Source organism: Peromyscus eremicus, chromosome 1, assembly GCF_949786415.1.
Source record: "Peromyscus eremicus chromosome 1, PerEre_H2_v1, whole genome shotgun sequence".
Classification (NCBI taxonomy): Eukaryota; Metazoa; Chordata; class Mammalia; order Rodentia; family Cricetidae; genus Peromyscus; species Peromyscus eremicus.
The window spans coordinates 60,222,294-60,244,663 of NC_081416.1; the positions used below are offsets into that span (position 1 = coordinate 60,222,294).

Below are 22,370 nucleotides of genomic sequence, written 5' to 3' on the forward strand. Positions count from 1 at the left end.
TAGAGGGGAGTCTGAGAACTTTATTCCCAGACCCCAGAAGGTGAGGGCATTGAGGCAGGATGGGCCCTGAGCTCCAGAAAAAGCCTGGGTGTGAGGGTTGGAGGGTGCAGAGCTGGAATAACCGGCCCTGGCTGGAGTCAGGGGGGACGGTCTCTGCTGCTGCAGCAGCGCACTGCTCGGCTCCTTTACTTCCAGCGCCCACCGACTTTGCCCTTGGCTGTGGCACCAGCCTTCTTGCTGCTGCAAATGGGAAGCAAGTTGTGCTTAAGGTTCAGAAGTGTCCAGCGAGCTAGTGGAGACTTTCAGCTCCGGTTTCCCCCAAGCTGTTGCCCCCCACTTCCAGTGCACACACCTCGTTCCAGCCTGTGCAGTAGGAGCTGACTCACCTGCAGTGGGCCTGACAGGGCCCGGGCACTAGTGGGTTAGGACAGGGTTAGCTGGTTACCTGGGCTCACCTTCTGATCTCCTGCTTTGGCCAGGGGGAATACTGCAGACAGGCCCATGCCACGCTAGCTTTAAACACTATTGTTTTTGAAGTCTGGGCCTTTCTGATGGCAGCTAAGGGTACCTGTCCCCAGGACCAGGGACCTTATTATCTGAGGCCCTCTATACCCCACCAAGCTGGAAGCAGGATGAGTGCTGTATGAGGGTCCAGGCTGGCACGAGGATAAAAGTACATGAGCTCTGAAGCCAGCCCAGTGGGACCTTGGGGTGGTGACGCTGTGTCCTCACAGACCTTCCTGAGAATCCTAACATATGCACACACCCATGTTCACATGCACCTGGCATCTCATCAAATGAGCCCGTCATGACCCTCCAACCCACCCAATAGAGATGCAAGCCAATCTCCCCTGAGCATCATGGAAGTGTGGAAGGGAGGGAGAAAAGTCCCAAGAAACGGGAAATCTAAGCAGCTCCACTTGATTCTGTCCTTGGAGTGTGACAACCCCATGTCCAGGCTCAGTATCAGACTCCCAGCATTATATCAAACTCAGAACCTGGTGAGGGGTCACTGTAGCAACAGGTCCCTCCAGCTAAAGCACTGGGATCAAAGGAAGGGCCTTGTGCATGCTGGGCAAGCACTCTATCAAGTGAACTATACTCTTACTCCTCATTCCTTTCTTTCCTTAACTGAGATAGGGTTTCACGTAACCCAGCTGGTCTTGAACTCCTGATCCTGCTCCCAACTCTGGAGAGGTATTGGGATTGTAGATATTCATTTACCACACCCTGTTACAGGCTTCCTGCTGGCCAGCACATCATAGAGGGGGAAGGTATTACTAACAAACTCCATCTGACACTTCCTGCATGCAGGAGAGGAAGGAGCCAGGGGGTCCTGGGACCCAGTTAGTCTTGTTATTGCTCTGTTAAGGGCCAGCCACCAAGAGCCCTTGTTCAGGGACCAGTTAAAATGTCTAGGCCCTGGGTAGGGTTTCAGGTAGCTGGCTCTGGGGACTCTGGGCCCAGCACAGAGCGAGAATGGGCTGGGCTACTTACTGCTTCTGGGCTTGGTCAATGCGGCTCCTGAGGGTGGTGATCTGTAACAACACAGGTGACTTACTGTGACAGAGACCTGGGAAGCCCAGCTGGGCACTGGCCAGGGGACACGTGTCTTTACCACAGGGCTGGCCAACTGTGGCATCTCCACTGTATCCTCATTGCAGCGACACAGACTCCTGTCCAGTTTCCTTACTGTCTCCTGGCTCCTTTGTGAGAGGCCACTGCTGCTTTCTCCTCGGGCTGCGTCTTGACTTGCTCTCTAGCTACCACACACAGCAGCTCCCAACTGGCCACTTACCTTGTGGCTGTGGCAGGATGCAGGCAGGGTAAGGGACAGGGTGGAGGTGAGGCCTCCAGACCTCCCAAAGTTCCACCTCTGACTCCTGATCCCGACCTTCCTGCTCCTTGGCCCATAGTGCCTGCTCCTGATTTGGTGGCCTAGAGGCCCTGGCCCCAAGTGGAGCTCTGGGAAGGCAAGAACCTTGCTTTCTCATCTGCCAACAAGGGCATCAGGCCGGCCTCATAGCCACCAGCTGAGGTCAGGAGGGAGGAGTTGTGGCATAAGGAAAAGGCCCTATGCCACCAGTGTCCTCAACAACCCAGATCTTTGCCATGCGAGAGGCTGGCTGAGCATTACACACCCACAAGCCTGGCTCTGCCTACTCACAACTTGGCCAGCATCTCCACTCTGGCCCGGACAGTCATGATCTAGAAAAATCGAGATGGTTACCAGGTTGGGTGAGCAGCTGAGGCTTCAAGGCCCTGATAAGTACGGGGCAAGTCTCCTGATGATCAGCCAGGCTCTGTGAACCCCAGAGACCAGACGTGGGCAGAGTGTATCTGGAGGCTATGGGTTCCTGACTCAGCTATCGTTGCTAGGAGTGGCCTGGCCTTTGCTTGGTGGCATCTCTGAGCTAGCTCCCAGGATAGCCTTAAGGCTGAGGGATGAGTCTTTCTAGAGATGGCAAACAATGGAGGTATGGAACCAAGGCTCTCCAAAGTTGAGCAACTAAGACCCATCTCATTTACCCAGAGGTTGCAAGAAGGAGCCAAGAACTTGTAGATTGTCTATCTTGATGGTTGTGGGAGATGCCCCTGCACGAGTTTCCACCTCTCCCTTCACCTGGCACTTGAGGGACATGAGGGGGAGACATGAGTACAGCTTTGCTAGTGAACTCAGGGTGTTTGCATTTGCAGTAAGCACAGCAGACACCAGGACAGGAGCCTTTCCTTGCATCCATGGTGGGTAGGAACAAGCTTGGCTTCTAACTCATCCCCCAAGGCCCTGCCCCATCTCTACAGCCCCTTACCTTAGCTTGCCCTCATACCTATGAAGGTTGTAACTCCATCTCAGATTCCCTGCTCCCCAGAGGAAACACAGTACTAAACTCCCTTTTCCAGTTTCAGGTGAAGGTGTGAGTTACCCTACCAGCCTGCTTGCCTGCTCTGAAGAGGCAGATGTCATGGGGACCTCAGCACTTTGAGAACCCATAACAGTTCCAGCTACAGCACTGGCCAGTTCAGATGCAGGTCGGGCTGATAGCTCAGGCACTTCCCCTGAAGGACAGTCTCCAGAAGTGGCCCCTATCTGGGGCTCAAATGGAGCCAGGTCTCAAGGTGAAGGCAAGACTAGAGTATAACTGGGCTGTGGGGAGACAGTTGACCTCCCTGGAGAGGGAGACCCCGCAGGCTCAAGAACCAGAGATGGCTAGACTCACATCGTATTTCTGGCGTTTCAGCTTCTCCCCAAACTCAAATTTGTCAGTCTCCAGTTGGTACAGGGTATCCCAGAGTTCCTTGGCCTTGTCCCTGGAAGATGGAAAAGAGGAACTTTGATAGGATGAAGCCAGAAAGGCAGGGCCCAAGACCCTGTTTCCGTTTCCAAACCACCACAGAGAGCTGGGGCTCGGTTCTTCTGGGGGAAGGGCCGGGCACCATTTGGGAGGGCCAACCCACCTCAGCTTGTCATCACTAAGATGGTCGATGTTCAGAGGCTTGCGTCTCTCTGCAAGAATCTTCTTCTTCATCTCCCTGGCTGTCTGCTTCTTGCCTCTCTTCTGGTCAGCCTGCAGAGGGGAGAGGTGATCAGGGGCCCAGTCTCAGGAGGTACATGGCACAAACACCAGCCCCACTTGAAGGCCACCTTCAGGGCTCTGAGCGTGTTCCTCACCTTGGCCAGGTAGCTGCTGTAGTTGGCACCCATGGAGGATAGGGCCTTTTTCTTCTTCATGTCGTCCTCAGCTCTCCTCTTGGCATCTTCTTCCTCTCTTCTGGCCTTCTCCTCCTGTGGAGACCCCACCCCCAAGATCCTCAGGGGCTGCCCTTTGAGCAGGCTTCAAAGACTAGCTCTGGACTTAGAAACTTCTAGAAGGAGGTTGTTCTTGGGCGGGGTGGGGTGGGGGGAGTTCTGTAGAGCAAGAGGCATTAACCCAGTGGCTCTGTTGTTGGCCCAACAGAGGGCCACCATGAAAGGAAGACCCATGATCCTGTGCTTCTCCGCTGCACAGGCTAGAGGCAGCAGCATGACATTGTCCTTACTGCCAGTCTGTTCTGGCGTTCCCGCTCCTTCTCAGCACGGATTCGTTGCTGCTCAGCTCTTTCCGCACGGCGCTTCTCCTGCAGCCGAGAGGGAAAAATGGTCAGCCTTGCCCTGTCCTGCTCAGTCCCTGCAGGAGCACCTAGCACCCTCCCAGGGCAGCAGTACTCACAATTCTCTCCTTGAGTGCAATCAGTTCCTCCTCCTCCTTCTTTCTAGCTTCAAAGTGACTGTCGATGAGAGCCTGGAGCTCCATGAGGTCCTTGTTCTGACGCTTTTTCTGAATATCCTGGGGGCAAGAGAGAAGTTTCTACCCCTCCTGGCCAGCCTGAGACCCACTTGCAGCAAGGGGCACCTTCTACCAGGTCCCTACAGCTGCTGCCTTCCTGAGGCCCAGAGTGACCTAGTCTGGACATGCCATGATCAAGAAAATGCCCTTCCTATGGAGGAATCCAGGCCCTGACTAATCATGAAGCCAGCACTATCCTTGAGGTGACCTGTCTCAGACTTGGCTCTGTCATCCTCAGAGATGTCCTCTTGGGCCAAACAGAGAGGAGACCGTGAGATTGACTTGCTGTGTACATGAATGGGTGTTTGAACAGATAAATGGATAGATGAATGGGTGGATAAAATGATAGACAGTTGAGTGAAAGGATAGGTGGATGAGTGGATGGATGGGTGGAGGAGAAGGGAAGGGATCTCCATTTCCTTGGGTCTGTGAGTGAATTATGGGAGTGTGGCCTAGAGATGGACTACCTTGCTTCTGGCTGTTTGGGAAGATATGACCTGAAGCCTAGCCTAGAGTTCAAAGGTTGGAGCTTGGAGTGAGGGTGATCTGGTCCCCATAAACTTACATCGAAGTCTACTTTTTCCCCTTCTGGGATCTTAGGAGCAGTGAGTCTGGGAAAGAGACACAAAGATTATTTCATAAGCAGGGACAACTGGAACCTTCCCACAGTGGAGGCCAGCCAGCCTCGAATCTAGGCTGGCCTCCTCCTCGAATCTAGGCTGGCCTCCTCCTTTTCCTTGCACCCTGGCACCCAACAGAGCATGCCTTCACTAAAGCAGTTTGCCTGGCTCTTTGTTTTGGGGTTTCTAACCCGTGTCCCAGGAATGGTTTGTTCCTTCCTAGAAGGTGTCACCTCTGTTTTGCTCACTGCTTCATGCCACCTTTCTCAGACACATAAACAAATGCAATCAAGCCCTGGCAGAGGGCAGGGTGGCCACCATGAGCCCTCCGGGGCAGTGACTGGCATCAGCTTCTGGGGTGAGACCTGTCCTGTGGCTCTGGACACTCTTTTAATCTTTCTTTCTGGGCGCCCAAGTGAAGGAAAGCCTGTAAGGGGAAAAGGAGCCCCCAGCCTGCTGGCTGTACGACCCCCTCCTCCTGCCAACACATTCCAGATGGAGCAGGGAGCCCAGACAACCGCGGCTTTGAGAAGCAGGCCACAGAGGAAAGGGGAGCTGAATAGCGATCAAAACCTGGAGAGGGAAGGGATTTTTGTAAGCTCTGAAGCCCCAAAGTTCCCTCCAAGGGAAAGCTGTACAGATGATGCTGTGCAAATGAAAAACTTATGTATGTGGAGGGGGAAAAAAAAAAGGCAAAAATCGAAATGCAGAGGGGGGGAAAAACCAGATTGAAAAAAAAAAGAAACTTTTCAGCAAATAGAGAGAAGATTTATATCCCTGAGTAAACGGACGATTAAGCAAACACGGAGACGTGTCGGCCATGAGATAAACGAGCAAGGGGCACAAGCCACTGACTCGCAAAGAAAGACGAGCAGTTAGCAAACACGGACAGTTTGTGGTGGTACCATCAGAGGAATGCTAAAGCCACCATGAGATGTGGTTGGCTGTTCATCAACGGGTGAGGGGCAGATGCCCGTTCCCGCCTTTGGGCGCGGAGGGTGTGGGACACAAGACTGCTCACAGCCCACGTAGGAGACCGCCTTGGCTGAGCCCTGGTGGAAAGCAACTTGGCAGTGACTGTCAAAGCCTTCAGAGCGTTGGTCCTCTTTGACCCAGTAATTCCAGTTCTGGGAATGTGGCCTAGGCAAACAGCCCTCAAGATGGAAAATGCGTTCTGACCAGCATTATTTATGATTGTAAAATATTGGGGGAAGCCTGTGATCGGGGAATGGTTAGGAAAATTATGGTTTGTCCAATTGATGGAATATTATGTGGCCATTCAAAATATTTAAGAAGACTATGTAAAAACATGGAAAAATACTTATGAATAGTGCTAAATTATTTTAAAAGCAGAATTCAAGGCTGTATAGACAGTCCCGTGCTTGAAAAAACATAGTCAAGATCTTTCTTTTCCAAGAACTTTGTGTAGAAAAAGAGCAGGAAGAAATAAAGACCTTTTCCCCCCTCTCTGCTTGCCACAGTCTGACTGGTGGGTGGGTGGGAGAATTATGGATGGATATTTTTCCCTCTTCATTTGACTTTTATGTATTTTCCAAATTTTCTTAATGAGGTGTTTTATTTTCATATTGAGAACATAAATAATTTTCCTAAGATGAGAAACTATCTCACAGTCCTGCATCTCTTTATGTGAACTTGATTTAAAACAGCATTCAAGGGAGGAATATGGGCCAGCTGCACTCTTCACCTAGCTCTCCTCTTCTCTCAGGGATGGGGCAGGAAACGAGGCGAAAGTGTCAAAAGCTCAGCCTGGCTCAGAGTGTGGAACAGGCAGAAAGGCTTAAAGGGACAAAAGGGGGCTTGTATATGGAGGGTTGTGGACTTCCAAGTGCAAGATTCTGGGTTCAACTGCCCCCTGGTGCACTCACAATGAGTAAGGAAGGCCAGGGCAGAATCTCTGCTGAGTGGCTCACGGGGCGGGGTGGGGTGGGGGGTTGGGGGAGCTCAGCCCCTTTTTGGATCAGGTCAATCCAGAGTGGGTTCTCATCTCAAGTAGGAGATTCTCGTCCCTCAAGCCCACTTTTTTTTTTTTTTTTTTTTTTAAATATCTGGAGACCTGGACAGTCTCCCAGCATAACCAGGCATGACAAATATGTGACGCCTTCAGTCCCACTTCTGAGCCTTAGTCCATTGCCAGCGACCTCCTTGACTGTACTGGCTGATGGGGAAGAACCACAACCTACTGTCTTTTATCCATTTCTACCGGCAATGCTGGTCCCTATCATCGTCTGCCATTTGGGCTTTTCTTTTAGAACAGCTCTGGGTCTCTCACCCTGCCCAGTTCTGGTACACACACACACACACACACACACACACACACACACCCCATAGCACTGCCTGGATCCCACACTTACTTGGGTCTTGGTTTCTCCTCTAGTCATGACAGTCAGCATGGGGAGAGGAAGAAAGAGAGATCAAATAAGATAGGATGGTCTTTCCTGCCACCGGAACCACCAGGCTGGGGACTTCTACTCAGCCCACCCAGACCCACTCATCTATTCAGAAGCACGAAGCCTGTGAAATTCCCCAGGGGCTCTAAGAAGAACTTAGGGTGCGGGGATGAAGGGAGAAACCATAGCAAGATATATGTGTCCCTGGAGGGCTGGGAGGGAGGGAAAGGTAGGAAGACAGAGGCCTAGAGGACAGATTTCTGGAAAGTCTGAGACACATCTGGGGTGCTGGCTTATCTCCACTGACCAACCACCTGCCTCTGAGAGGGCAGACGCTTGGCGGATGCACATAAAGCCTCAGCATCTAGAGATCCCATGCCAGGGAGAAAAGGAAGACAGACAGACACATGGACAGATAGAGGGAAAGGGCTGGAGAGTCAGCGACATAGACACTGGGCCATTGGCTCCTCTTGCCTCACACAGGCAGAGCCAGAGCCCTGTGCAGGTGGAGCAAGGGGCTGCAACAGCGGCTGGCAGGCCTTACCTTCCTCCTCCTCCTCCTGCTCCTCTTCCGCGACAGCATCTTCATGGTGTGGGCGCAAGCGCACATGCAAGAAAAAAGCCGCGCAGCTGCAGAAGTGCAGAGGCCACACAGCAGCGGTGGCCACATGAACAGCAGAGGCAGGCACGCACAGGGCCCCGTGCCTGAGGGTAGCAGGGCAGCTCCTACACCTTCCCAAAGGCTTGGCCCCCTTCGTGGACCCTTGCTGTCCAGGCTGGCCTCTAACTCTCAATATAGCTAAGGGTGACTTTGGACTCTTCATCCTCCTGCCTCTACTTCCCAAGTGCTGTGATGACAGATACGCTCTGCCATGGCTGGTTTATGCAGTGCTGGGAATTGAACCTAGGGATTTATGCATGCTAGGCAAGAAGGCTTGGCTGTGAGTAGAGAGCATGGGGACCTGCCTTGCCCAAAATGCACATGGCGACTGGATCTAGGTTTGGCACTGGGAAGATCCTGAGGCTACTCTACCTTCCAGCTGTCATGGAACCTTCCATTACCCTCTACTACATAGTCTTATACTTGGGCACGTACTGTGGTTTTTACAGTCACTTTATTTCAAACTCTTTGCAAAAGTCTGTGTTCATAGAGCCTGCTTGAAATCCAGAAATATTTTTGGCTCATCCATATCTGTGAGTTTTGACAGGTTCAGCCCTTAGGACAGGGGACTCCTGATCCTGAGAACCTGCCCTCTGACCCCTGAGAGGCTTTTTCCCATGAGTCTTGGAGGGGCCTCTCTTCCTTCCCTTCTTTGGAACCTTGCCTAAGCTGGTTGCCATGAGGAAGGGCTGCTTCTTCTGAGTGTGACCCACTCTCGCAGAGGGTGGGGCTGGTACTGACCGCAGTCGGGGCCTGCAGCTGCTCAGCATTACCCTCCCTTGCACCATCCTTTAGCCCTGCTCTAGCTTTAGGCGGGAGCAAAGCCACTGACATGTGTGCACGCTGCCTGGAACCCAGTCAGACCCGGTAGGGGAAGCATCTGGGACTCCCAGCACCTTTGCACTTGGGCTGTAGCCAACAGGCCCCATCCAAAGTTTGGGTGGGGGTCTTGCCTGCAGGTTCTGACCTGTAGTGCCCTTCTGCGACACCTATTTCTCACCCCTCCAAAAGACACATGGTGACTTAACCACCAAAGCATGTGCCATCACTGCCTGAATAGGCGGCTTAGATCTGCTGGTAAGCCTGATGCCACTCTTGCCTAAGATCTTAGGAGTGGCTGTCCGGGGAGCTATGGGGTGCTGCAGAGCTGTTCTTGCATGAGGTCCAGGGGAGTGGCCTGGGGAATGAAGTTAAGGGTCTCACCCTCCCCTTATGAGATTCTGGGGATCGGGGAGGATGGGGTGCTCCCTGGAGTTGCATAAGAGGCAGCTGCGTAGTGGTAAGGCGAGGTTTCCCCTGTGCGCTGTCTCCCCACCCTCCTGTCCGTCCATTTGTCTGCCAGTCAATCTCAGTTCTGGTCCCAGGGAGGCCTGGTGACCTAAGATGTGTGGCCTGAGGACATCCTGGGTCCTTCTCCTAACATTATCCAGGTGCTTCCTCCCAGGCCCAGCCACCAGGAGCCTGCAAGCGTGTAAATGGAGGGGCAGAAATGGGCTCCCCGAGTTCAGCCCCTCCTCCCTGCCCCAGTGTAACCCGCCTTGCTGCTAGGCTGACAGTTGCCCTCCCCCCCAACACAACCTCTGTCATTTCTGCTTGATGGGTGTGTCTGGCTCAGGCCCAGGCGCTGGGTGGGATGCTGGGATCTGACTGATTGCCTGTTCGCATGCATGGCCCCCGGCTGTTCCAGGTCTCTGACATCCCCACCTTGGGCCTCAGCCTGACTTTCCGCTTCACCCCACTTGCCCCTCCACCCTCCCTTCAGCCCTCACCCCTCCTTACTTTTCTCCCTTTGGCTTGATATCTGGGGTAGGTTGGACGCTACCTATCCAGCCTCTCTGCTTTGTTCTACCTGTCCTAATGAGGCCCCAGAGGGCCCCAGGGGATCTCTAGCACCATTTTCTTAAGGCTTGCTCTGTAGTCCCAGGATAGCCCATATGTTCCATTCCATCTTGCAGATGGAGGTCCGAGCAGAGCCTTTGACTCATTGCCCTTGAACACTGTGACTAGGGACTGTCACTGTCAGCCACCTAGGCCAGCAGACCGGGCTAGCGTTCCTATTCTGTACTGTCCTCGGTCCAGAGGCCAGCAGGGCCTCGTTGGCAGTGGGTACATTGGAAAGGGGGTGGGAGGCAGGCAGGCAGAGATGGGAGGGGAAGGAGAGGAAGGCTCTTGGTGGCTGTGAGGTGGACCTGGACCTACCTTCTTGGACTTCCTCTGTGAAACAGCACCAGGGGAGAAGAGAGGGAGGGAGGAGAGAGAATGAGTGAGTGGAAGGCAGTGTGGGAGACAGTGCGGGGGGGGGGGGGGGGATATGACAGGTGAGAGGTGGGGTGAGTTACACGGCACCCTCTTGTTCCTTCTTGGCTAGCTCCTGCACACATACCCACATGGCCACATATGTCATGTGGCATTGAAGTCATGTCACATACCTGGTTCAGGGGCTAAGGAGGGCCACGGAACAAGAGGCAAAACCGCGGGTCAGAGGTCAGAGGTCAGAGAAGGGATCCAGGTTAAAAGGAAACAGCCGGTCACCGAGGGGTGGGATACGTGCAGGAAGCGAGCAAGATACTGTCAGAGTTAGCTGCAGTCCTGCCACCCTTGAGCCCACAACCCAGATTCTGGGGCCCTCTCAGAACTGGGGGAGAGGGGGGGCTGAGGAGAACCAGACTCACCCCCAACATGTCCTTCCTCACAAGTGGGGACCCTGAGATAAGAGTTGGGAGTCTGCCTCTGGCTTTTGTTGCAGCGTCTCAGTTGGTGCCTTCCTCGTCTACCCACCTCCTGTCTGCCCTCAGCCAGGACCAGCCTAGAGCTGCAGCCCACTTGGAGGCTCTGGTACCCAAGGGGAGCAGAACCGAGGCCTGCTCCAAACACCTCTTTTCTTGCCATCCCACAGCTGGGTGCAAAAGACCTTTCCTTGGGCCTCTGCCTTGTAGCCCCTAAAGAGGGTTGGGGTGGGGCCTGTGATTGGGTTGATGGGGGATACAGGCTAGGGAGATTAACTCGGGAGGAGGCCTGTCTTCCCATCAGGTCCTGAAGCAGGGCCTCTGGCTACTCCTGCATCTCTCCCTAGTGACCTGAACTCTTCGGACATTTGGACTAGTGGATCTAGCAAAGGTCTTAGTCACCACCATGGCCTTTCACAGGCTTCTCTGGGGAAGGGGGACTCAGCCTAGCTCAACCACTTTGGTCCTAGGCTGCCTTCTCTAGTGTTGGAAGCATCTGACAGAGGTTGGGGCAGCTATGTTGTTTTGGGGGATTTTTGGAGTCCTCATTCTCTTTGGTCAAGCGTTGGCCATAGTTAGTGGGTTATGTGGGGCCACATGGGGGGCTCCTTGGTTGGCTGGCGCCTCCTTGCTTCCCTGCCCTCTTCCCCACACCACATGCCTCCAGCCAGACCCTGGGCTCCACATGGGGACCAGAAGTCCTGTATCCTCATACCTTCCTCCTGGACTTCTGCGGCCGAGGAATGAATGCCAGGGAGTGCAGGGTGGCAGGGAGGAGAGAGGAGAGGATTAGAAAGGAGCACATAGCAGGCCCTTAGAAACAGGGGCTGACGTCACAACTCTATAAGAGGGAAGGTCACACCAAGTTCATCATTAGGGCACAGGACAAGGGCAAATGGGGGTCAAATCCTAAGCCAACTTACCTTCTTCCTGGGCCTCCTCTGAGAGTGAGAAAAGATGACAGAGAGATGGCATGTAGGAGAGAGAACGAACAAGGACAGACATTAGGAACAGGGCCTTCCTTGTGCTCTCTTGGGCTCAGCATGATGAGCAGGCCAGATTCCCATGCTTGGCCTACAGCAGCTAACCACAGTGAGCAGGGGCCCTCGAGCATCAGCCACTGTTGTCCCAGCCGGGGCCCTGAGCCTCTACCTTCCTCTGAACCCTACATCCCATGTCCAGGTGTTTGTGATGCTGCTCTACAGGATATGGAAGCGAGGACCGGGGACAACGTCCAGGCATTTTGGGGGAAACTCCATGTGCTCAGACCGTTTCTGACCCAGGAGATCCCATCTAGCTATCAGGATTAAAGGTTGGTGTCAAGGGGCTTTGAGGAAATAAGACCCTCTGGCCAACCCTAGGAAAGGGCAGCCCCTGGGGCCACATCTCACTCAGAAACCAGCCTTTTTATCTTCTGGCAGCAAAATGTTTGCTCAGGTTGTTAAGGTAGCAGATATTTTCAAAATATTTTGAAAACAGGCAGCCAGCAGCCCTTGCAGGACGGCCTGTCTGGTGAGCTGCGTGAAGCCTCCCTAAGCTGAGCAGGTGCCAGGGGCAGACAGCTCGTCAGGCCTGGGAACCGCTGTGCCGGGCTGCTCCCAGGTGCACCGGGACTCAGCGCTTTGCCCGCCCACACCTGCCCAGGCACGACAGAGCCAGGGAGGGGTCTCCGGCAGCCCAAAGGTACAGTGAAGAAGAGATGCTAAGAGAGACAGAGACAAAGGGATAAGGACAGAAACAGAGAAGTGGAGAAAGATGAAGAGACAGAGACAGAGATAGAGAGACAAGGACAGAGAAAGGCAGGGATAGAGACAGAGATACAGAGACAGAGAAGGAGACAGAGAGACAGATAGGGAGACTAGATGAGAAACTACAGTGACTCTGAGGGGTTACAGTGCATGGGCCAAGACCCTTGTTATTAAGGAATGAGAGTTTTAATGGCCAGAACACATCCCACTTCGCATACCATGGACACAGTGACCAAAGAACATGTGTGAGGGGTTAATGAGTGTCTATTAATCAGTTGAAGGGATAGAGGATTAATAGTTTAATTAATGATCAAACCATTGACCATTAATTAAATAATGACATTATTAATCATTAATAGAGCTAATGATGAGTGATGATGGTTAATGTTGCATTAATGATGAGGGAAGTAGACAGTTAATTGTCAGCTCAGGGAGGATCCCCAAAGGCCTTCCCAAGGATGGGCATTGAGAGGCCTGTGGCTTCCTGAGTTACCTTCCTCTTCGTATTGTTCTGCATTAGAATAGAACAAAAGAAAGGAGCCCAGTTAGCAGAGATGGGACTGGCGATGGTGAGGCCATTGAAGGACCAGCCTGTTCTGCCCCTGCATAGTTGGGTGCTTCTACTGGCTAGGGATCAGGTCGGAGATCTTCAGCCCAAAGTGGCTGAGTGGTAGCTTAGGGAGATGGCCAGTCAAAGTGCTTGCCATACGAGCATGAGGACTTGAGTAGGATCCCTGGGTTCAAATAAAAAGCCAAGTATGGTTACACACTCCTGTAATCTCAGTGCTGAGGAGGCAGAGACAGGAGGATCCCCAAGGCTTGATGGGCAGCCAGTTTAGGCTAATCATCAAGCTCCAGGTTCAGCCCCCCAATCCCTGTCTCAAAAAACAAGGTGGACAGCTTCTGAAAAATGACATCCAAGGTTGACCTCTGGCCTGCACCTACAGACACATGTGTAGCACACCTGTGTACACATACACACACACAGACTTTGTGGCCTTATAAGGGAAAATGTCTCAGCCACAAGGGTGACATAGGACGTCATTAGATGTCATGTTCAGTATGGCCATGTGGGTAACCAAAGGTGACAAGGACAGAGAGGCTGCCTCTTGAGTCCTCAGGGCATCCCAGACATGCAGGTATACAGGTTGGGGTAGGTCAAGGTGTGAACACCACAGAAAAAGGTGTATGCCAGAGGTTCAAGACAATTTGGGAGAGGGATATCTCTGAAGCCCAGTGACTGATCTAGCTGGTCTGGGACTCTTGGGCAAGGGGTCCCCACGAGATGAGTGCTGTCAATAGTCAAAGCCCCTCCCCCACCGAGGGTGACTCTTCTGTCTAGAGATGGAAGTAAAGAGAGAGAAAATAGAGAAGACACTTACCCTCGACTTGTTCACTGTCACGGTGGTGGTGGTGGTGGTGGGGGTAGGGGGAGAGAGAGAGGGGAAAAGTGAGGTGAGCTCGAGCTGCTGACCTGGGACAGACATCTGTAGGCTACCATCCCACCAGGAAGAGAGGCGACCATACAGCAGGGTACTCACGTTTCCTCGTCAGACATAGTGGCGGTGGGTTGTGTCTGGAGAGGGAATGACAACGAGGACAGTTAGCAATTGCCTTCGATTAGAAGCCTCACCAGGGGGCAGGCTCTCAGAGACTGGGGCCTAGAGGGGATGTATATGGACTGCAGTTGAGGGCTACGTCTTGGTCCCCCTGATTGGCCCTTCTCTCCCTGACTCTGATCCCCTTTCTTCCTTCTCTGGCTCCAGCCTGGAGCTTTGACTCCATAACTGACTGGCTGTTGAAAGGTTATTGTGTACATCCCACCCTGGACAGATGTCCCCTCTACAGTACTTTCATGGAAAGCCATCCAAAATGCAGAGACTTTCTCAGGTCAGGGGTAAGAGCTACAGGACCCTCTGGACCTGGGGACACCCTCCTGGTCTGAATAGATGGCCTCTGGCTAGGGAATCACCCCAAGATGGCTGAGTCCAGCTCCAAACGTACAGACGTTCTCTGTCTGCCGGCTCTTCTTCCTTGAATGAGCCCAAACCTCACACTGTGCCTCATGTCCAGATTCCTTTTGGGATACCCCAGGTCCTCTTTCGTGTTCTCTGAAACCCTCTAAGGTAACCCCTTCAAATCACGGAGCCCATAAGCATTCGGTCTCTTTGTCTCCTTGCTCCTGAAATACATGGAGACTGAACTCGCCAGGGTGGGTCTGAGAAACTTCTCTGTGGGAAGCCTGAGTTTGGTACACACGTGCTGAGCAAACTGAGCGCCTCGGATCTCCTAGCACTCCATCTGGGACTGGATGTACATGCTCAGGTACGGTGGCTACCAGGACAGAGAAGTTGATGGTTCCTGTGAACTGGCCACTGTACATGCCTGCAGTGCCCGGGGCCTGGGAACCTTCAGAGAACTGTATCAGAATGTTGACTCAAGGGCTGACCAACAAAGTTCATAACAACACAGCACAGCTGACTTGAAGACAATAGCTCTGGTGTCCCCAGGGAGCAAATACAAGAAAACGGTTGTTCGGGGGGCTAAAAATGCACCAGCAGCTTGATGCTAAGGTGGGAGCTCTTTCTAAGCCCTGTTGATAACATTAGCTTTCCCAGAACTACTAAAACTTCCTGCAAAATTAACCCACAGATACCGGGGAGGCTAGGCCAAGCACCAGGTTCAGCCCTGCCTCATCCCTAAGCCTCTGTGTGAGAGTCCATCAACCATAAATAAGCTACTCAGCCAGAGCTGCCCAACCTGCTCATTCTGCTCTGAACCCTACCAGTCCTTCTAACTCCTCCTTTACTGCCCTCTGTACCCCCCACCCAGGGACACTCTGTGGGGTGGGAAGGTCAGTGGGGTGGAGCAGTGGCGTTGTGACCATACCCTCCTTTTGCCCACCTCTGGTTTCCATTGGACTCACACACCTGTCAGCAGCAGAGGGAGGGGGTAGTGGGGGGTGTGCATTTATAAGGAGCCAGTGGCAGCTGAAGTGTCCAAAAATAGGCATCAAAATTAGCAAGACTCCTCTGTCCTGAAACCCAAGAAGGCAGGGGGTAGGGTTCTGAGAGCAACCCAGCCATCTTGGCTCCCCTCCTGGCTCCTGCAGGCATCCAGCAAGAGCTGCCTTGCATCCTTCCAAAGTGAGGTAGCAATGGTCCTCATTCCAGGTTGGGAAACCGAGGCTCCTGGTCCTCTGTAGAGCTCCCTAAGGCCCACTTGAGCAGATCTGGGTCTCTCTACCCTTGTTTCAACATCCCTGTAAGTTGGGGAGAGGCAGAGGTGGGGTAGCAGGGATGGGACAGGGATGGCCAATCAACAACTGAGAGAGAAAGCAGTTGTCCTGTGGAAAGCTCTGGCCTTAAAAGGGGTTTATGAAAATAGCCTGTGAGGTCAGGTTCCTTGGGGGCACATGCCAACCTCCGCTCCTTCAAAGGTAACAAAGCTAGAAAAGGGCAGGAGGCCCTGCCACTCACTTGCTATGGGACCCTGATCACTTCCGGTCTTGGACTCAGTACCCTCTGACCAACCTTGTCTGGTTCCATCTCCTCCAAAGATTCCCAAGGACTTCTAGAAAGCTCACACTCAGGAAGTTAGAGTTCTCAACCTGGAGATTTCAGAAAGGCTGGCGCCTGGAGGACTAGGGTCTCTTGGGACCACCTATTTTCCCAGCCTTAAGCAAGATCAGATATGACCTTCCTGCTTAGGACCAGTCCCTCCCATTCCCTCTGTCCTGCTTCAGCTTGGCGCCTGTCTATCCTTGATCTGAACCTAAAGGATCTGCCCCAGGGGCCCCCAGATACCTCTCCCTTTGAGCACGTTCCTAGGGTGACCTGAGATAAGACCATATCTACAAAATGAGAAAAGTAGCTTCTCCCAGAGCCCTAGGCTCCAATGAGATGAGTTGAAATTCCATTCCTTCCCTAAGATCACTCTTACACAGCCCCAGAGGGGCTTCCACCCAGCTGCAGCACAGCAGGCGGTCCTGGAGCTCTGGTTAATGTCCCTGGGTGGATCTTTATCTCACCTCTGCACTTCTCCCTAGATCCTACCTTAGGAGGGCTCCTTATTCCTGAGGCCCCCAGAATCCCCTCCTCCTCTCTCCTCCCATGCCCCCGCTTTTTTTTTATTTATCTGGTTTGTCACCAGTTCGTCTCTGCCATTCCAAGGCTCAGCCACCATGCCTCTAGTCATCAATAACTAACACAACATGAGGCCCAGGACCCGTTTGAGTGGCCCTTAGATATTGGGTACCCAAACCCTAGCACAGTCACCCCCTAGGCAGGCTGCTCACATCCGTACCCACCTGCAGGGGACCCTGAGAAAGGCTGAGGGCTCTCTGTGGACAGGACCAGCAGCAGGCACGGTCCTACAGCCTCACCCCTTCGTGTTATAGTGACATCTGATCTTCCCTGGCAGCCCATTGGCCAGCAGATGGGTGGCTGGGGCATGGGGCATGGGGAGGGGGAGGGTGTGCCCAAGCAGGCCCCCTGACCAAGTATAGGAATGCCCCAGAGGGGGAGGCCCAAGGAGGCCAGGATGGAGGAGACATGCCTGGAGGAGGAGGAGGCAAAGTCCCCAACTGTCCTAGAAAGGTGTCAGTTGCTATTTTTACCTACCCCCCCCCCCCCAGCCACGGGCACATGTTTGATGGGCTGAAGGAGGGAGGAGGAATGGATTAGGTGGAGCCAAAGGCTGGTCTTGAGCCAGGCTGGTATTGGGGAGTGGTCATCAGATCCTGGGTTTCAAACTCCTTGGCTCCCTGTTCCTCTGCCCAAGGTGGCTTGTAGGAGTAGGTATTTTGCTCAAGATAGGGGTCTAACTCCTTGTGGCACCCCTGTAGCTCTGCCCTACATCTCTGTCATAGAGACAGCTGAAGACACTCATAGAATGAAGGACCTTGGATCCTTGACCTGTATCGCACGAAACCCTTTACAGGCCAGGCTTACTTTTTCAAGTGGATATCATTGGAACACATAGCATGAGAAAAACAAGAGAAATGATGACCTAAACCCTGTGGTGGTTGTCCATCTTCCCCAATGACTGGGGAAGGCTGGGTCATGTTTAGGCCTGTTATTGGTCTCAGAGTTCCCTACTAAGTTCTGGAGACCTGGGCCCTGCTGGGCTCTGAGCAGGCCTGGCCATGTGCCTGGCCTTTCTTTCCTCAAGACTCCAGGGGGCACCATCCAACCATGGACACCTCTCCTGGGCCTTGTGTGCCTGCATAGCCCTGCCTCTAGGGAAATCAAAGTACCAATTAGCAAGAGACCAACCTAGCACTTCCCACTCACTCCCTCAACCCTCGCAGACCCTACGGGTTGGACATGGCTGCTAGAGCCCATAGATCTGTCCAGTTCAGGGAAAAAGCCAATGTGAAGTATAAATGGTAGATGAACCCTGGGGGACAGAGACAGGGCTCCTGTCCTTTGGTCTTCTAGGGTTAGAGACGTCAGGATGACCAGCAGGAGGCTCACAGTAAATATCCCAGTCTCAGCTGGATCTTAAAATTTCTGGAAGGTTGCGACTGACCCACCAACCACTTCCTACTTGCCATAAAGTGGCAGAAACACACAAGACCCACGTTTGGTCAAAAGCAGGGTGGAGTCAGTCTTCTAGCTTGCTGGCTCATAAAACAGGCTTCTCTCCTGCTCTCCTCTCCTCCAAGCACCTGTCCCTTAGAGACCCCTCAAAGCTGGAGTTGTTGGGCTACCCCAACCTTCCTGGCCAGAGCCTATGCTTCCCTCCACATCTATCCATGTCCTTGGATAGACAGGGTTCAGTGAGCTCCAAATCATGGATACCCAGCTCACTCTAGCCTTGGGAGTCATGTAGAGTTTATGAAGCCCCACACTGGTGCCAAGGGGACTCTAAATCTCTTCTGTGCTAAGGCCAGCCTCCCTTTCATCTGGCTTTACTGAGACCAAGCACATCTCTCAGCTGATTGACACAGAGAGCAGGCATGAGTGATCTGTGTAGTTATTGAACCCCTGCATCCAGAGGCTCTTGTCTGAGAGGAATGGGGGTCCTTAGAGGTCTATAGGTGGGTATGCTACTATCTCTGTAATGGCTCCTTATGGCCAGCAGAGGAGGGTGGCAGCCACTTCAGAAGCCTTTGGCAAGCACTCTCAGTGAGGTCAGAGAGACAGGGCAGGTCTTATTTTGGGTAACAGTCATCTCCTCAGGGGATCAGGCCCAAGGTACAGCAGGACAGCACAGAGTGGGCATTGCTGGACCAGCTGCGGCCGGCCACTAAAGATTTGAGCAGGTAACACATGCCAGGTAATATACAACAGGTCCTACTTGGCTTGGCGGGGAGAGAAGACAGAGCAAAAGGCTCTGTGGGGATCTGGGAGAGGATTGGAGACCCTGGTGGAGGTGGGGGACAAAGTCTGTTGGATGGGGGCTGGACTTCTACCCAGGAGACTGAGAAGCAGTGGAGTTGGAGGCTTTGCAGAGTGGTTGTGGAGGACCCCTCAAAGTTGATGTATGCAGAACCGAGCCCAGAGGACAGAGGAGGCTGAGAAGGGCCTGTGTCTTGGCTCCATTAGCCAATATGAGTGACTCCTAGGATAGTGGGGTGCTCAGAGGCCATTCAGTCTGGGTGCTAAGCAGTCTGGGATTGGAAGAACCCCTGGACCCTGAGCCTTACCCAGCTCCCCTAGTTGACCCACTGTGACTAGCTCTGCCAAGCTCAAGATAGGATTGGCTGACGCGGCACTTGGGACTCGGCCGTTATGATCTGGGCAGCAGCTGCCTCCACGCATGACAGTTTCTCCTGGTTCTAAAAGCTCAGATTGGCTCTACAGGTATTAGGACACTTCCTGTGTCCATGGGACTTCACTCTGAGCAGGGCCTGGAGGAAGAAGCAGCAGCTTTTGGGCCCCTCAGGAGTCAGGCAGAGAGAGGGAAGGGCAGTGTCCTAGTGTCATTGGCAAAGTGGCCAGTGTTATAGCAGGAGATAGACTCCATACCTGAGACCCAAGCAAGATTTAGTGGAGTTGTACTTAGAGGGCACAACTTGCACTCTCCTCTTGAGGCCCAAGAGCGAGGCTGGGCAAGACAGGGGAACGGGGTGCAATAAACACTTTTCCCTCAGCCACTTGACATGCCCATTCCGGTCCTATGCTAGTGTCTTGCTCCCTGTCCCCTTAAGGACCTTGAAACAGCTTCTGCTTGCTGCCCTTGGCTACCACCTCATTTGAGTAGGAAGGGCAGGGAGTATCCTGTGTTCCGGGAGAAGCTCCTGGTTGAGCAAAGTAGGGCTCTATGACGGTGAGGCTGTGAGCAGGAATGGGGTCATCCACCTGTACGCTTCAGCAGCTCTGTCTGCTGAGCTTTAATAGTCCAGAGCTATGTGTTCCCACCAGTGGAATTTGAAGCTTTCAGAAAGTCACGATCCTGAATGTCTAGGTGGATGTCAGTCAAGCTTAGACCATCACCAGTCAAAGATCTACAGATTCTAGAAGCAACAGGGCTCAGCATCAGGCCAAGGGGCGGGCCTGTGAGGGGAAGGAGCCCCGAGGACAATGTCTCATAGCTCAACTGCCATTCACATACTTGTTCAGCCACTATACATTCACTCATCCTCACAATCAGCTCTCACATTTGCTACTTCCTTCCTTTCTTTATCACCATTTTCTACTCACCCACCTACTATTTACTCATCCACCCATCCGTCCATCCATCCATTCAACTACTTACCCATCAACATATCCACTATTTACCCATCCACCTGTCACTATTCATCTACCCACCCATTATCCATTCACTTTTCCATCTATCCATCCATTTACCCAGCCAACCAGCTAGCCACTCACGTATCTATTTCTCTATCTACCCATCAATGATCTATCCTTCCACCTACACACTCACCTATCCATCCATTTATCTATCTACTTATGTTCTGTCCATCAATCCATCCACTTACCCATAAGCCCACCCACTCATTCTTCTGTCACCTATCACCCACCTGTCTATTCATCTATTACCCACCCATTCACCTACCTAATAATCCATCAATCATTCATCCTTCCACTCCTACTTATCCATTTATTTATCACCTATATACCTATCTATCTGTCCATCCATCCATCCACCCATCCATCCATCCATTAGCTACCCAACAACCTAACTGCCTATCCATTCAACAATCCTTCCATCCATCTGTTCACCCATTACACCATCAAAAAGTACCCTCTCGGTACTAAGATGGGGACTGCCTGGTGGCAGTACTTGTCCTTAGTGCACACTACTAGGAACAGACTGAAATTCTCTCATTCAGGTACTAGGAAGTTTATTTTTATCCAGGCAAGGAGTGTCACCAATGTTCTGGAAGAGGAGTAAGCCAAATCTATTGTTGATACCCCAACTTGGGTCACCCCATACCTAAGATCCTGGAGCATAACATACTGCAAGGCCATAGGACAAGACAGAGTGGTCACCCACAGAGCTGGTATATGCTATGCAGTGTGAGGTGGCCAACAGATGTGGCACGTTCTGTTCTGACCTTGTTCCCTGTTAGTAAGTACAGGAGAGCCAGTGCATGGGAACACTCAAAGTACTTTATTACACAAAACAAGGGGTCTGCAAATAGGGAAGGGCAAGACTCAGAGTCCTGAGCATTTAGCATGGAGACAGGTACCCCTTGGATCTGGTTGGGATGCTGGCCTTCTCTCCTCCATCCTTCCTTGGGAGCTCTTGGCTCCTCTAGGGAGTGGTCCCTTTTGCTGATGGTGAGAGGCAGCATTGGTGGGGGCGGGGTCTGGTCAAATGATGAGAGGCATAGAAGATGGAGGGTCCAGGAGCAGGAGAGGGAAGTGGCAGCTGGGTTGTTGGAGGCACGAGAGCAGGCCAGACTGGCAACGGGAAGCAACTTCTTGGTCAGGGCTGGGAGTGGCATCTGACTGGAGTCTCTCCTGGGAACACAGGCAAGGGTACAGGATGCATTAGGCTGGGGTTGAAGGAGAGGCATGGCCTGCCCCTCTCCTAGTGGCCATCAGACCTCACCATACCCCTTCTTATCTGGGGAAGCTCCTGCTTACTGTGGTCAGTCACCTGGGAGACCTGCTCTCAGGATAAACTCTATTCTGGGCCTAGGCTGGTTCAGAAGGGAATACTGACCACCCACTGAGGCAGCCCCCTTGAACCAAACCCAAAGTTGCCCAGTTCTCAAATCCCAGTTTTCCAAAGGTTACCCAGAAGCTGGGAGCAAGTATGGGAAGAGCCCTCCAGCCCCCTTGCCAGTGTTTGCTCCTGCTTCAGCAAAGCCAGCTCTGACTGCAGCAACCATAGGCCTCCTTCGCCCCAAACCAGATGGCCTCCAGTGCAGCCCAGATGCCATTTGTCAATGTCCTTGCAAACACGTGGCGCCCAGAAACCAAGACAGGCAGCTTGGCCAGGACCACCCTTGGCAGGAGGGCTGTGGGGATATCTCATTCAGCGGAGCTCAGCGAAAACTGCTCCCATCTTCCGGCCAATCTACCTCTAAGGCTACAGCCTCAGCTTGCCTGAGCCTTTTGGGTGCCACCCCTCACCACTGTCTCAAAGCACACGGACGCGCCTGTGGTCAGGCTAGCGACGGAATGGCGCCCCTCACGTGTCTACAGGCACCCTGCCCTCCACCACGGTCCGGCAGCTGGCCAGGCACAGACAGTTTGCTTGTAGTTCATCAGTGGGTCTCTGTTCCCATCCTGCACTGCTCTAGGACTGGGCCCAAGCTGGGTACTTGTAGGTAAGGCCAGCTTTGTGCTGGGCTATCATAGAGGACAGAGCCCTGAAGGCAGGCAGGTTCTAGCCCTTGTCACCCACCAAGTGACCTGGAGCCACTGTAAGTTCACCTCCACAGCAGAGTGTGATGAAGCCACCCACAGTGACTGACGC

The 22,370-nt window shown here is 53.0% G+C and overlaps 2 protein-coding genes across 6 annotated transcripts in view; both read right to left on the reverse strand.

Annotated features, from left to right (window-relative positions):
* Positions 1-14,068, reverse strand: Tnnt3 (troponin T3, fast skeletal type). Of its 4 annotated transcripts, XM_059264257.1 has the most exons (15): positions 14,030-14,061; positions 13,871-13,884; positions 12,982-12,999; positions 11,664-11,681; positions 10,214-10,228; positions 7,898-7,936; positions 7,318-7,336; positions 4,891-4,936; positions 4,209-4,325; positions 4,039-4,116; positions 3,671-3,784; positions 3,457-3,566; positions 3,219-3,309; positions 1,498-1,538; positions 57-240 (listed from the first exon to the last, which is right to left on the reverse strand). In XM_059264257.1, the coding sequence occupies exons 1-15, from the start codon at positions 14,044-14,046 to the stop codon at positions 186-188; spliced, it is 792 nt and encodes a 263-aa protein (XP_059120240.1). In that variant the 5' UTR covers positions 14,047-14,061; the 3' UTR covers positions 57-185. The 4 variants fall into 4 exon arrangements, with proteins under 4 accessions (XP_059120217.1, XP_059120226.1, XP_059120234.1 ...); XM_059264234.1 differs by lacking the exons at positions 7,898-7,936; positions 10,214-10,228 and having other exon boundaries at positions 1-240; positions 14,030-14,068; XM_059264243.1 differs by lacking the exons at positions 7,898-7,936; positions 10,214-10,228; positions 12,982-12,999 and having other exon boundaries at positions 1-240.
* Positions 14,069-21,034: 6,966 nt separating this feature from the next.
* Lsp1 (lymphocyte specific protein 1) overlaps positions 21,035-22,370 on the reverse strand; it is a 35,626-nt gene continuing 34,290 nt past the window's right edge. For both annotated transcript variants that reach the window (XM_059264279.1, XM_059264283.1), the window contains exon 11: positions 21,035-21,406. The gene's annotated coding sequence lies outside the window, so the exon portion shown is untranslated. The remainder of the gene's footprint in view (positions 21,407-22,370) is intronic.

Coding starts and splice junctions, on each gene's coding strand:
- Tnnt3 (XM_059264257.1), bottom strand. Junction 3,785..4,038: donor AACGCCAGAACAGACTGGCA/GTAAGGACAATG, acceptor GGGTCTCCACAG/GAGGAGAAGGCCAGAAGAGA. Junction 1,539..3,218: donor TGAAACGCCAGAAATACGAT/GTGAGTCTAGCC, acceptor GTGTTGTTACAG/ATCACCACCCTCAGGAGCCG.